Source organism: Merops nubicus, unplaced genomic scaffold (assembly GCF_000691845.1).
Source record: "Merops nubicus isolate BGI_N331 unplaced genomic scaffold, ASM69184v1 scaffold11644, whole genome shotgun sequence".
NCBI classification, from domain to species: domain Eukaryota; kingdom Metazoa; phylum Chordata; class Aves; order Coraciiformes; family Meropidae; genus Merops; species Merops nubicus.
The window spans coordinates 70252-85899 of record NW_008606245.1 but is presented as its reverse complement, the minus strand read 5'-3'; the positions used below and the strand labels follow the sequence as shown (position 1 = coordinate 85899).

The window sequence follows — 15648 nt, the reverse complement described above, 5'->3', positions numbered from 1 at the left end:
ATCCCTGGGGAGTTAAACCCCTGCAGGGCAGACAGGTCTGCACTGGTCAAGGAGTAATCTAGGAGAGAAAAACAAACAAGAAAGTTGTTTGTAGATTTCTTTTTTTTATATATATATTCATACAAACATATACATATATACAAATAAAGACAATAGGTGATAGACACACACGCACAAATATAAAGGCTTTCTGCCCAAAACAAAGGCAAGTGATCCAAAGCAGTTCAGACAGAAAAACTCTGAAGCCTGGGGGCAGTCCTCCTAACCTCACAAGGAGCTTAACAGGGCACAAGCCTCCAAATGGTGAATTTTTATGCCTTGTGCTTTTGATCCCTACATGTTGCTGTCTCATGTAGCTTCTTCTAAACCCACAAGTACAACCTATTTATGCATCATATGTATGTGTGTGTGTGTGCATCTTACAAGAAGAAAAGTATTTGCATTTTTGCGATTTTCATCTACATGGCAATTTCAAACTGAAATGAAAAGGGAAGAATTCCCCCAAGTCTTTAGAAAGAATTGGTGTTTCTCAAGCTGAATTTCCAGAAGACATCCCGACCCTGGTTCAGTTGCCAGGCAGGAGCTGCTGGGGGCCTGGCTGCCCCGCCAGGCTGAGCGACTCACAAAGGCAGGGGCTGCTGTAAGGAGACAGGACAAGAGGGATCAGCCTTGAGTTTTGCCAGGCGAGGTTTAGGTTGGACCCAAGGAACAAATTTTTCCTCACAAGGTTTGTCCAGGGCAGTGTCCTGGTCACTGCCCAGGTCAGTGTTGTAGTCCCCATCCCTGGAGGGGTTAAAGGCCACAGGGATGTGGTGCTGAGGGCCGTGGGTCAGTGGTGCCCTGGCAGTGCTGGGGAATGGCTGGACTCGATGATCTGCAAGGTCTCTTCCAGCCAGAAGGACTCTGTGGTGCCCCGTGTGGCTGCAGCTGGGCAGGGAGGCCCAGGCTGGGCTGGGTGCCCCAGGGATGCCACCACCAAGGTGACTGCAGCCGGGAGCCTCCCTGACCCCTCCACAGCACCAGCTCTGCAGCATCCTCCCTCTCCCCACAGAGGCTTCACTCCTTACTTCATGTCTGATCAAACTGTCATCTCTCTATCAAATAAACTAAACATCTTTAGTTTGAACAACACCAAAAGAAATAGAACTTAAAGGGCTACTAGAAAACCCACTATATTCCTAGCCATCAGTGAAGGACTGGCTGTTAGTTTTGGCTGGGCTGAGCTCTCACTTCATTCACAGAGCTGAAGCTGTTTTCACTTTGTCCTTAGCACTCACCCTCCTCTTGCAGGTTTCACAACAAAGCCGCAAACACTTCTCTGCTTTTAATTATTTTGTAATACAACCTCCTTAAAATAGCTTCTAGTCTCTTGAGAATGTGACAAAATGCTAACAGCCAAACTTACTTTATACTGCCAGAGTATGAACCAAAAACTATGCTTAAATAGGGTTTGTGTTTTACTTTGGTTTGTGTTTCGGGGTCTGGAGGGTTGATTGGTCCTCGTTTGGGTTTTTTTTAGCATTGCCCTACGATGAAGCAGGACACTGGTTTCTGTCCCAGTGACACAATGCAAGAAGAAAGGTCACAGAGACAAGAGCAGGGAAACCACCCCTGCTGCCACCCTAGCAGCAAGACACCTTTGAAGCTTGTGCCTTTGCAAAACGACCTAAAGCCAGTAATATAATTTACAGCTACACATGCTCCACTCAAGAGTGAACTGATATTTAACTCATCTCTGTGGGCTTTGAGTAGTTTTTTAAAAAATCCGAGACATTTTTTAGAACAAGTAACTCAGTTTGTTCTGGCCCTTTCTCCAGCAACCTGCAGTAAGAACACTTTGCCAACAAAACAAATTATATACAATAACATATCTGTGCACAACTGAGATCCAACGTTTTAATTAAGGACTTAGGAGCTGAATCTATCCCCTCCAGCCCTGAAAAAACCCTATCAATCCAGAGAAACAATTTAGGCATCGAAATTTTATCTTAGTCTTTGAATTTCAAAACTGTAATTGCTACCTAAGTGGTGACTACCCTGAGAATACCCAGATGACAGCTTGGTTTCAACATCAAATTTCTTTTTCCAAATCCCCTGAAAGGCTCAATCTAATAGAAATTATTTTAAAGTGTCTGAAAGGCTAAAAGTTCTTCACAAATTATTGCATTATCAAAGGAAATGGCGTGGTTTTTAAAACCAGATCCCAGTGATAATGCCATTTGCCCATTGCATTGGACACCAGTTTGAGTTGTCTCTGCTGCTTCCTGAGATTTGGGCTACAGCCCCTCTCATCTTTTTGATGTTTTAGCCCATTTTAGCCATTGGCTTATGGGCTATTCTGGATGGGGGATACACAAAAACTGTTCCTGAAACGACTCCAGACTGCAGGAGAGAACAAAGGGACTGATTAGGTCACAAGCAAAACTCAGTGTGGGTCTTACGAGCAGGGACCAGAACTATTTACTTCAAACAGCCAGGAAATGCAACGTATGAACAATCTTTGTGGCAAGCATCAAACCAAGATCTGTCTATACAGCAAAGTGATATTTGAGTTTATAATCCAACACAAGTCACCAAGCATCATTCTTCACTCTGCTCCTTGCACTGTTACTGCAACCCCACCTTTTCCCCTGCTCATTTCTTTAGGCTTTAAGCCCCTCATGGCAGTGGTAATTTAGCTGGCTGCTACCACAGGATAAATATTTACTGCTGCTCACTAAAGGGTCCTGGGGGCAGCAATTCTGAGGCAAACCAGAGCAGAAGGTGGCTGAAGGATAAGAAAAGTCAGTTAAACCAAAAAGATACAACTACAAAACAATGCGACTTGTTTGGCTGGAAGATGGATACAAGTCTAAACTAAAAACTGTAGGGAAGACTTTCAAAGCTAAAAAAGGCAGAGAAAAGGTACAAAATCCCATCTTTTTTGAGGGGAAAAATATTACAAGTGGATTGCTGCTCTGTCTGTTCAGTCTTCCAACATTACAGACTGCTGATGCTGCCCTGCAGAAACCAAAGAGAATTACAAAACCTCTGTATCCCTCAAGTTTTGGCTGTTTCCTACAAACCTTGATGATTTTATTTGGATTTGTCCTGGCCTTTGCAGGAGAGCAAGAACATTTGGTCACTGGCAATAGACCAGCCGGCTGGAACGCGCTGGGGCAGCTCCTGATGGACAGTCACCCTGGCAGCGTGTCTCCATCCCCCCTGCACCCCAAAGTTACCAAAACCTCAACCCCAACACAGCACAAAGCCAACCCTGCAGCTCCTCCATTATTTCCTTTGTTTTCCTTTTCAAGTTTTAACCAATGCCTACTTTAACCCCAACTTCAGTTGACTCTTATCTGCAACATAGTTTTTCTGCAGGTGCATCTGAGAATTAAGCTCTGCATCACAGACAGAGGGTAATCAACCTGACACCACCAAGGCTGCAGCCTTCCAAGGAAATGATTACAAAAATTCCCTCACTGATTACACACAGGGTCTGTAACAAATGAAGAACCTTGAGATTGAAGTCGAAATAATCTCTACTAGCACGGAGACAAAGTAGGAGGCACCACATCATGAGTTACTTTGTAAATGGGCAAACCAGTTATCACCTATATTATCAAATTTCTTGCATCACACCCATCCTGGATAAGAAGTAGCTTTGAGGTCCTTCAGACAACAGAGACCTGCAGTGATGAAACGCTGACAGTGCCTCCCCAGGAGCCCCCACCTCACTCTCAGTGGCACTGCTGAAGAGCACAGGGCCCTGTCTGGGCTTCCTGTGAACCGAGAGCCCCAGTGGAACCGGCTTCCCTCCTGCTGCTGGCAGGAGCTCACAGGTGAGGAGGCAGTTCTGCTCTCCCACAGACAGCTTCAACGTGCTTTAGTGTATGCCTCTGTATTTGGCTGGGTGCAACCTGACCCACTGAAAGCTTCTTCTGATGCAAAATCTGTAGATGTTGAGACTTACAAGTCAAACGCTCACGTTGATGAGCAAGAGCCTTCGTTTGGGTGGAACAGGAAGATAAAAACAAGACTGAAATGCAAGTTTCTGGCCGTAGGAATGACAAAAGCCATGTGCACCTGCCAAATCCAGCCCCCCACCCACAGCCAACTTACCAGTGTTGTAGGCAGTGGGCATGGCCGAGTACACCAGTCCCTGTGGAGGCAAGCTGGGAGTTGTCACCGACACCACAGGGGTAGCAAGAGGCTGTGTAGACTGAGAACTGCTTATCCTTTGGGTATTCTACAAAGGATCAGAAGCAACAACACATCTTGTGAGATCAGTTCAAAAATGGAGGATCAAGTGCTAATATAAAAGCAGCATCAATTAAAATGTGTTTCTTTGCTTTATTTTTTTTGGTTACGATGACTTTCTTTTCGCCAGAATAGATTTTCTAAACAAGCCAAAACATTTCAAGGCAACCAAAATGATCTTGGCAAACAAAGGAAAAACTCATCACAACTTACTGGTCCGCTTCCCAAGCATGCAGATTTCAATTGTGTTAGAGTTGTAGGACAAACACAATTCCTTAGGGATCTACACAATAATTCTCAGAAGTTCTTAAGTGATTTAAGAGTTTCTAGTCTTATTTTTTAAGAGGTTTAAGTACAGATGGTGGTGAGGTGCAGTTCCACCAGAGAAGTCTCCCACTGCCCAGCTGTTTATCCAATTTTCAGAAGTTTAGCTGCCAGTTTAGACACTGGGCTGACTACACCTGTCCTGCAAGGAACAGAGATCTCCTATATTTGTGTTAAGACTTCAGTGATAAAATAATCTTGCTGCTCCCATGGTTCCTGAGAAACTGAGAGAGTACTTGTTATCATGCAGATATGTTTCAAAGCAAATGACATTTGAGTTCACACAGAGCAACTGTGCTTTTGTACAGGAAAAACAGCTAAACTGGTGTGTCTCAGGTTATCAAACTGTGGGCATGTGGCTTTTTAATAACAGCCTTTCTTACCCATCTACTGGAACGAACATCTGCAGCAAACATAACAGTCAAATTAAGCTCTTTAACCAAATCTGGTGTTTAGAAAGCTTTGTATTAAACACTGTGGTGAAAACCACCAGACAGTAAAGCTGCTCTGTCACAGATCGTTGCTCTTCATGGAGGCAGCTTGGAAGCTTTCTTCAAAATATGTAGTTCAACACCATTTAGCCATGTCAGAAACTGTCAAGAACAAGAAGTGCTACATTTTTTTAATTAAACAACAGGTACTCATTTACCTACAGAAGTCCTAGAAATACTAGAAGCAGCAGAAGTCTCTACACCCTGTACTTCTGCATTCTTACAGAACCATTCCTGGTTAAGCAAGCTGGGTCTCAAACTGCTGAAAACACAGTTTTAAGGCAATAAACCTCTCTCTAGCTCTGAAAAAACTTGCTACAAGAGCAGCAGTTTTTCATCTCTTTGGTAAAGTTCCATTTCCTAGCTTTAAAAGACTGAAGCTACTGCTACATTTTCCATGCTCTGGGCAGGTATACCAGTACCTCAATACCAGCAGCACTTTTTCCTCCCCTGATCTTGAGGGAGCAGTGTTAAGAACACACGATTCCCCTGGCACTGACGGAATGGACAGGTGCAGAAACCCAGCTGGGTTCAGTTTTAAGCTCAAACTCGTGAAGATAAATGGAGGGTTCTCAATCCTTGGCTTGTATCTTTCCAATTTAAAGACAAAAGGGTATCACGGCTACCATATTAAAATTAGTGCCAACCTTGCACTGCCTAGCAGTTTATGATCTCTGTTTTGTCTGGCTGATGTTGAAAGGCAGAACTTTTGAGCCTTGTAGGAATTCGGAGGCTCTCTGGCATTTTGCTCAGCAGATGTACCCGCTGTGCCTCAGAGGTCTCATAGTTCAAAGCTCTAAGTCACAGAGAAAGTCCCACTGATTCTCTATGCAATTTATCCCTTTTAAATCACTTATGTACTTCTGAAAATCTCCACTAGACCAAGTTTATCTGGCATAAAGATATGTTATTAGAGCAGATTTTTTGTGTCTGTCACGAATTGACCTTTTTCCAAAGCTTTCTTGGATGGCAGCCTATAAAGTTGGGATTACTGTATAATGGAAAAGTTAAGAGGAGTACACTGGGAAACAATCCAGACCAAAGGATTTCCCCACGGGATTTTTTTTTTGAGTGGCTAATAAAGGTGGTTTTCTGAGGTAATTTATTTCTGAATATAATTCCTGAACACTCAGCCATACAAAGACACTCAGAAACATTGAGATGTGTCTAATATTTGTTGTACTCAGCGTTTCAGCCAAAGATTCATGACCAATTTCAGGATTTTTAAAAACTCTTTTTTAAACTGGTGCAAATGACAGCAGCGATGGGAAGAATCCCACACCTTCACTTCATGCTGTGCCACCTTTCCTAGCTCTTTGTCATGTCCTTGTGCTCAGTTCCAACCCTCCAGCAGGGACGTTCGCAGGCACGATGCGCACTGGAAGCGGCACCAGGAACCAGCAGCCTAAGGGCTGTAGCGCTGCAGGTCGCTTGGCAGGTCTGTACCTGGCCTGAGGGGGCCCCAGCTGGGCTGGCTGTGTGCGTGGTGCCTTCCCCCCGCAGAGCAGAGCAGCCCGGTGCTGGGCTCCACTAGAGGGCCCACGCTCCATGCACTATCCGTCACCCACCGCCTCCAGCACGCCGCGCTCTTTCCTGGAGCGTGGCCATTTCTAGCAGGTAGGAACACCTTACATTCAAGGGCTTTTGTGTTGAACGCAATTGCAACTGGTTAAGAGTTTTTATGTCGAGTTAGGGCTTTTATTTCTTGCACTGGAAACCAGACACTTCTCTATGAAGGTAAAAAGAACAGGCACGATGGCTGCTTAACTGCTCAGTTCAAAAGTCTTTCCAACAAACCAGAGAAACCTCAATACTGACTTCCAAAAATTATTTCCCCATACTTCTGTAAATCTACCACTGATGTTTAAGGTAAAAATCAACCAACAGCATGCATTCGTCAAGAAATTGATCTAAATCACTACATTTCCATGCTTACATGCAATTAGAGCCTCATATTAGCAACAGGTCCATGTTCAAAACCAAACCAAGGTGTTTAACAGGCAGATTTCTTGGTGCCTCTACTGTCGCACTCTGATGCAGCATCTTCTGCATGGTTTGTGCTACAGTAGCTCAACAGTTTGCAAATTGCTCCAAAAATAAGTTTGGCATTATTTTAGCCTTATGTTATTTTCCAGAGAGAATGCCAAATGTTAAAACCTTTTGGAAAAAATAGGAGAAAAACAAATCCCAAGAGTCTCCTTTTAAAAGCAGAATCTCTTTCCACTGGAAAAAAAGGTAAAATTATTCATTTGCAACTCTGTTCCCTTTGGTAAACAGGGAACACCCCTGTGCTTTGATAATCTCACGCAGGATGAAATAATTCCTAACCTCAAAAAGGTGACCTCATCAGCAATGATGTAATCTCCTTGAAAATAAGAGAAGTAACACAGAGCTTGTGTTACAATCTGAAGAACTTCATGAGTGAAGCCACTTTCTAAAAATATTCCAATAATTTCAGGGATGATAAGTGGTTCTTTATATTTTACATTAAAGACAGCAAGCATCCTATACACATGGACAGTTACTTTGTAAGGCTCTTTTCCAATGTTCCCTCCAAGAAAAACAAATATTTTCAGGAAAGAAAAAAATAGTTTACAAATGGAAAGCACTTGACTTTGGATTGGTTTTCAACTTGAATTGGTCGGGTTTTGAGTTTGATAAAATAAATGTATTTTTGTCTGCTACCAAGGGAACACTGGAATCATTTCAAATATGTAATGAAACTACAGTTAAAAAGCTGTAGTAAAAGACATTTTCAGCATCTTGCTCTCCCTCAACAGAGGGTAGCCCAAACTCACCAACTCCAATTCATCCTCCTCCGACTGTACTCGGCAAACAAGAGGGATAACACAGTTACTAAAAATAGCATTGCTTTCAAAAATGGAAGAACAAGTCACATTTCTGCTTCAGGATTTTTATTTATTTTTATTAATTATGTGAATTTGTCACCTGATTCTGTAAATAATGCTACAAGGAAGTATAATACTTCATGTAATTTGGGTCAATTAAAAAATACCATACTGAAAGACGACACACTTGGGCAAAATTAGTGCAGAAAGAGCTTAGTAAAAACAAGGACACAGCTACACATTGACAACACCCTTAGAAATGGACCACAGCAGCTTCTGCCTAGGACTGATCCAATAAACACCCAGCTCAGTAACAAAATGTTTGTCACATGCAACCATCATACCATCCCAGCATCTCCACTCTGAAATCTCCTCCCAACTGCCTCAAAAGACAAAACCTGAACTGAGTGTTGTGTTAACAACCAACAGCAAATAGGTACTGTACACCACTAACACTAGAACAACTGCATTAACAGAAGCATCTTCTTTTATCTATTTCAAATTAATTTCCAAGTGTGACTTCCACTTCATCAACCAGAGCAGTCCCTATGTCTTCTACACTTTAGTATTCCTAGAAAAACCTAAAACTTCAACAATCATTACCCTGAGGATAATTATAGCTTTGTTACTTCGATTAATTTTGTGCAATTCATTGTGAATGCCAGTAGCACATGTAAGCACTTGTGGTATCTTAAAGACAAATAAAAATTATACCCAGAGTACTGGTATTATTTATATCCTGCTCATCTTGGTTATGGTTCATTCTTCCGTACACAGAAAATGTACACATAGGTGTTTCAAATTTCTACATCACAGTGAAAGACTAAACACCAAAGGATCTGGCCAACCAAATTAAAGGAAAACCAGAGCAACTCTTCCTGAAAGACCTGTTCTGGTCGCAGTGCTGTGGTTGCCTCATGCTGACACGAAACTTGTGTGCTATTCCAAATCTAGGCTGAACAAACATTACTACTCACATGCCAAGCTGCATGTAGTATTGAAAAGCACACACACAGGGACCAAGCCTGACCTTCATCACTCTTTTATGCCTTCTCTGAAGACATGACATCCACCATGGGACACACAAGGTTGCATTCCAGCACACCACATCAAACAAGCTTTTCTCTCAGACCATCATTACCACTGAAGCAACATTATACACCCCACAACCCTTACGACCCAGGACGAACAGGTACGAAGTGTGCTTTAGGGCATGTTAATACAGTTCACACCAGCAGTGAGGATCAGCCCTTCCTCCAAATAACACACAACCCTTTCTAAACCCCATACCCTCCAAACCAACAAAGCCCTTGGTACCGAGGCAGTGAGACATCCTATCAAACAACAAAATCCTTCAAGATCGCACTCCAAACACCTTTAGATCAGACTGCTATTTTATACTTTTAAAAATCCTTTAGAATTTAACTTCTCCCAAGGTAACAACTCATAACTCAGATCTTCATTAGTGACATTTTGGAATACAAACACTTTTCTAGTGCTGTAACCTGCAGTAAGCAGATGAGAGAGTTTCTGCCTGGGGTTGTGGATAAAATGCTTCTTTTTCACAAAGCCTGTCATAGAACAAATGTTGTAACTTACCAATGGTGGCATCATACCCTTGCTGGAGGGTGGGATGACGACACGGAGGTCAGGTTTGCGATTGTTCATTCCAAGATTACCTCCTCCAGGTGGAGGTGGAGACTTTGTAGGCATGACTTTGCCTAAGCCATTCCCACCACCAGCAGTTCCAAGTAGACTGGGTGAAGCTCGAGAATTCACAAACCCATTTCCTGAAAGAGGAAAACCAAACGTGCTGTAAGACAAAAGAGGAGCGGCAACCCAGAGCTCTGGTGCACACGTACAAATTACCAAGTGCTTCTCTTGTAGAACCTCCAATAACAAACTTCTCACAAGAGACACGTTATTGACTAATCGAACACACAAAACCCACTTTCAGCGGAAGATCAATATGCAAAGGTATTATCATCTCAAGGGCACACTATGGCAGCTTAAACGCTGAGAAGAGCATACTGCCAAAGAACTATTTCTAATAACATCTGCTGTATTTTTTTTTTATTTTGCCCTTTGAAGTGCCTCCAGGCTGAGCTTGCAAAAAAGTGCAAGCTTTTGCACAACCCCACTTCACCCCCGCCCCCACACTGTGAGGAAATAGCATTCAATGCTTAAAGTCTCTATTTCTAAAACATATTCTTCAAATATCTTCATGATATAGAGGACACACCAGTATCTATTCTCTAGTAGAATTAATTTCAGTCTAAAAAATATAGACTGATTTTTATATTTAGCAACACTGAGGGAAACAAATCCTTTCCTGTCAAATTCCAAGCTTTGGAGACAGAGATACACATCATTTTTGTCCATTGACTTGTTTTACACAGGTCTTTCTCTGACTTACTTCCGATACTCATTCTACGTAGAACTAGACAAGCCAGTCTATGGGTTCTGGATCCACCACTGAAATCCCCAAAAGCTGAACATGCTCAAGATAACAGCCCTTAGCCTCCACTCAGATCAGAAAAAAGTAACAAGACCATAGAACAGTTAAGTGCCTGATATTCTGTTTTCCTGTACGGACAAAAGCACCAATCATGTTAACCAAAATATATTTATCAGAAAAAAAAAATTTAGAGCCACATTCCAATGATTTTATCATATTTATAGCCATATTTATAGCCATATATATCCCAAAATACACACACCTTATTCAGCTACAAATAGAAAAAAAACAGTAAGGGGAATTTTGCAACAGGGAACCCTATAGTTCACACTAAAGAACTTGTGTATGTGTGTGTATCAGTAAGTACAATTCATAGTAAGATTGTGTTTAGGCTAATGTTGCAGTTCTGAAAGCAGTCTTTATAGTCACAACTCAAGGAAAAGTCTATTACACAAAGTTCACTGTGTGGGAAATTCTCTTCTAATAGCCTGTAGCGCCATATGGGCATGAATTTTGTATTATTATTCTAATTTGAATAGGCCCCTATGCCCAATCCAATTTGATTCGATTAAGTACATATTAATTTTAAAGCAATTAAAATAAGAATGTTGTCAGTGTCAAATTCTACCTTCAGTAAAATTTTTAATGCCTTTAAAAGCTCAGCAAGACTGAGGAACAGTATCACTGAAGAATGGATCAGTATTAGCACAACACAAAGGTGAAGCTGCTGAGATAATTTAGCTCCTGTAGGTGTGAATCCACCAGGATGCTCCTGAGGGAGCCTCCTCCATTGCTCCTGATCCTTGTTACCTGGTGGGGGAATTGCCAAATGCAATCCTCATCTTTTCTCTGTCCATCAGCAACAGAACCCTACAAACCATTTTAGCCACTTAAACAAAGCAATGATTAATTTAAGAACTGTAGCAAAGCTCTTGGGCTGAAGATACTCGACTGAGTTTTATAAGGGGCTTTTGGAAATGAAGTTATTGCTAAGTATCTTTAAAGAAATAAAGTATAAGTACACAGAACTTACTGAAATTTGCAACCACAATATTCTTGTTTGCATATGGATGAGCAGTAAAATTGTGACTTTAAAGCCAGGATTTCAAATTCTGGATTTAGTTGCTTTGTGGATTTCCTCCTGTGCCAAGAGCCTCGCCATACATGGATGATCTGATATGTCCCTTGAGTTTTTCAAGGTTAACAGAGCAAGGAAGAGTTATTTTAATTTAGTACTTTCCTGAAGCATCTGTATAGGAGGTATGGGAATGTGTTTTCTGAGAATTCCACCACTTAACTCAGAAGTTACAGGGGAAAGAAGGAGCACAGACAGCAGAAAGAAGAAAAAGCTTTTTATGTCAGCATTCTTCCTTCTGTATTAAAAACCACAGCAAAAAAACCTCATTTTGTGATTAAAGCATCTACACTCCTCAGCAGAAAACAGCAGAATTTACTGGGATGTGTCTAGGTTAGTGATAAAATTTAGTTAAAGTGGCTGAAAAGTTGGGCTGGAGCTGAGAATACATACTAAGCTAAATATACTTGACAGTTAGTAGAAAGCTAGCCACAGCTAGGTCACACAGAAAAAACAACCAGCCAAAAAAGAATTCTGTGCTACGCCTAAGGTTCCTGAAACTGAGAGACAGCTTTCACAGAACCATAGTATTGTTAAATACTGTTATGCACTAATACCTATCCATTATAAATAAGTGCAAACATTGGTTATAAAGTTTATATGGTTATAATGCACAATGAACACGGTAAAAAAAGTGCTTTGGGAAACAGATGTGAGAGGAAAACTCATTAGAAAATTTTCACCAAATTATATCTAGAAAATTGTTACATTATCATCTACCTTCAGGAAAAATGCCAGAACATTGAAAGAACTTACTGTTATAAAAAGGAAAGTCTGGGCTTTAATCTACTGATAAATAGCATTTTATTACTCACTAGGCTGTCAGCGTTGCCTTCCATATGCCAAAGCTGCCATGCTCAGAGCTGAATTTAAACTCCAGAACAATAACACTTTGTATAAACAACGGAGTCCTGGACAGCATTTCAGCCTATCCTATGATACCATTTCCTGTCCTCCGTTTTCAAGTATTTCAGTAGCTCGTGTGTTAAATCTGGAGAGTGTCTTTCTTCCACACCCAATACAGTCATTTCCTGCAGCCTGTATTACAAGGCTCTGCCAATCCTTCAGAAACATTTCATGCTTTTAGTGCTGCTGTCAAAAACAACAATCTCCTGGCCACTGCCTTCTCTGTGCAACATCTTTCAGCAGCAGGGCAGAGTCAAAGCATTGGTTCTGACAAAAAGCTGAGCATTTCTTAAAATGAGCGTTTGGGAAAAATATATGAAGAGCAAGAGACCAAAAATGTTGTAAGTGTGCAGTACTATTGCTATTAATCCAATAGCAGCCCTTTGTTATAAACAGCAAGCATTGAGCATGTAGCAAACACTGGACTATATTGATTATTTGAAGAGTCATATGCTGGGGCTGCAATACACTGTAGAATATTCATTTTTAATATGAAACAAAGGCTTTTTTCCTGTTAATAATCTAATAAGAAAATCAAATTACAAGTTAATAGTGAGAGGATAACTAAAAGCATGGTATTTCTTAGAGTAAGGTCAGGAGCCAGAAAAAGATAATGATTACAGGATGATGCAACTATAGGGCAGTTTGCCAAACTGAGGCTTTAATAACACCATAAATTCTACTTACTATTTTGTATACTACAGAAATTGTATCTGCCCCACCCACTCCAGAGCTTCCCCAAAGACAATTATGTTTAAAAACACTGCCAAACTAAAAAATAGAAACAGAGTATAAAATCCTATGTAAGTGGAAAATAAGACTACTGCTTTTACTTCCATTAGAGAAGTTTGATTTGATTCTCATTTTTTAAAACAGACTATGAAAGCATGTTCAAAACGCTTCTTTGGAAAACAGACACCAATGCAAGGATGAAAAGGGCTCAGCTATATGAATCATAATTTAGTCAGATTTTAAGATAACAAACATTGCGAATGTACATTAGCCTACTTCTTGTTTAGTCAGAAAATGTTTGTTTTTGAAGTAGCTTTTCTGAAGCTAAATGTTAAAACCCATCCATTTTAACAGCTGTATATTCTGCCTTCAGAAACGTAATTCAGCTTAATCTCATTTATTGTCCTGCAGCCCAAGACGCAGCATTCAATTACCAGAGCCAGACTCATATTTCACCATATAAATCACATCAGCTGAAACAATGAACACACGTGGCTGGAAAGTACTCCATGTACTTAGTGTTACTCAAGGAATAAATTATAGTCATTGATGCCACTAATCTTTTTTTTGTGGTTCACCTTTGGGGAGAAGTTGAACAGTTATGCAGAGTTTTGGAAAATAATTATGGGCAAGCAGCTAAGCAATGTAAGATTAAGCAAAAATAAAAACGGTAGTAAAGAAATATTTAGGCCTCAAATGACTCCATACCACCCAACAAACATCACATAATTGGAAGTAAACTGAAAATTGTTTGCAATAAGCTATTGATTCACTATGCATCTTAAAATCCCAGATAAAATCTGTTGAAGAAAAAGATTTACATGTAGGACCTTGAGGCGGAGGGGGGAGAAAACATACTGCAAGTAAATACAGTAATGGCATTTCTAGGAGCATTATTCTATTTACTTTTTTTTTTAGTATGATAGCTTTAAGTAAAAACTAAAAAAAAAAACAAACAAAAAAAAAACAACCCACAAACCAAATCACAAAACAGCATATGCTATTCCTGCCATTTTCAGCTTTGCACAGAAATCAATGCTGACAGTCATGTTAAAAAGCCTAAGTTCTCTGCTAGCTTTGGAAAGAAATTTCAGCTTCCTTGTGATGTTACAGTAAAAAGTGTATTTCCACTGATCTTTACAAATCAATACTTCAGCTAATACTATGATTAAATCAAAATATATCTTTGACAGTAATACAAAGACTTTGGAACACAGCTAACATGTAAGTTTTATACTTCTATGGCAGTACCTTAGATACTAAAACACAGCAAAAAGAAACAGCCCTGACTCAGTGTGAAGGTAATGCTTACTCACGTTACAAAACTAAAAAAAACTTTGTTTCCCAGGTTGCTGGATTTTTTTTTTGCCTAAAGCAATACAAAAGGAGAGAATTTTCAAAGATATTTAGAATTTTAATGGGCTTTCTTCAAGAGCAGGGTTATTATTCAGAATGCTGCAGCAATCCTAAAACAAAGGCATGCTGCTTTCTATCTAAATGTTATATAAAATTGCATGAAACATGAGAAGTGTCAACTGGGTGACTTTTAGCTCTTTTGTCACCTAAACGGCTTACAATAATGAAACCAGAGTTCTACTTTCTGAACTTGGTTAATTCTATCTATCTACAGAAAACCAATGTAAGAACAGGCCACAGAAGTGATACATTTAGAACATCCGAGAACGTGTGGCCGTGCATCCCATGCAAGGGAACTTCATAGAAAGTGTTGAGATTCACACAGAGTGTTGCAATTCTTTGATGCAGCTGGTAGAAAAATAATTTGCTCTAAATGTGGCACATGGTAACAAAAACAGTCTTGAATTTCTTAGCAAATCAAAAATTATGGTAAGATAATGAACACATAACAACATATGAAATTTCAACTAAAATGCTAAGAAGTAAGGGCTGAACTACTGACCCTCTACATCCTCATGTGGATGGGTGGTTTCCAAGAAGAGTTCACTACAATTTAAAAAATTTAGCATGTTTGTAGCAGCACGTTTTTCAGGCTGATTTCAGCCAGTCATTTCTTGTGAGCTGACCTAATCAGAGGATGATGGATGGATCAAACTTTGTCATGTGCTGACAACATCTAGCAAAGGAAAAGGGCTCAGCTGGCAGGCTGGGAAACAGCTGGCCTGCAGTCCACTTTCAGTGCTCCTTTTCCTTGAGGAGAGCTTGGAAGCTGTAAGAATAAATAGACTGCTCTCACTGTTCTTCAGGGGTGCTTCAACAGAATTCTTCCTTGGAGGGTAAAACACTAATTGTTTTATTTACCTGCATAATCCTAAATATCAGAGAGAGGCAAAATCTTATGCCAACACTATTAACATTACAGAGGAAGAACCTTAGTCCTTGGCATTTAGCCTCAGTTGAATGCAGTCAAGCCCCTTTCAATACAAGCTAGGAAGTGAGGCTCTGTCTGGTGAAAGACTACCTGTGACACATACTACCTATCACACTGAGGAGAAAGTACAGCAGACTAGAAATACTACCAGTAACACACAACCT

At 40.5% G+C, this 15648-nt stretch overlaps 1 protein-coding gene across 1 annotated transcript in view; it reads right to left on the bottom strand.

Annotated features, from left to right (window-relative positions):
• Positions 1 to 5: 5 nt before the first annotated feature.
• Positions 6 to 15648, bottom strand: part of MEF2A (myocyte enhancer factor 2A) — a gene marked incomplete at its 3' end in the record, with an annotated part of 50659 nt that continues 35016 nt past the window's right edge. The window contains exons 6-9 of the mRNA XM_008939583.1: positions 9506 to 9696; positions 7856 to 7879; positions 4105 to 4231; positions 6 to 58 (exon numbers count right to left, since the gene is read on the bottom strand). Coding sequence (XP_008937831.1) covers positions 6 to 58; positions 4105 to 4231; positions 7856 to 7879; positions 9506 to 9696 — 395 coding nt within the window. The remainder of the gene's footprint in view (positions 59 to 4104; positions 4232 to 7855; positions 7880 to 9505; positions 9697 to 15648) is intronic.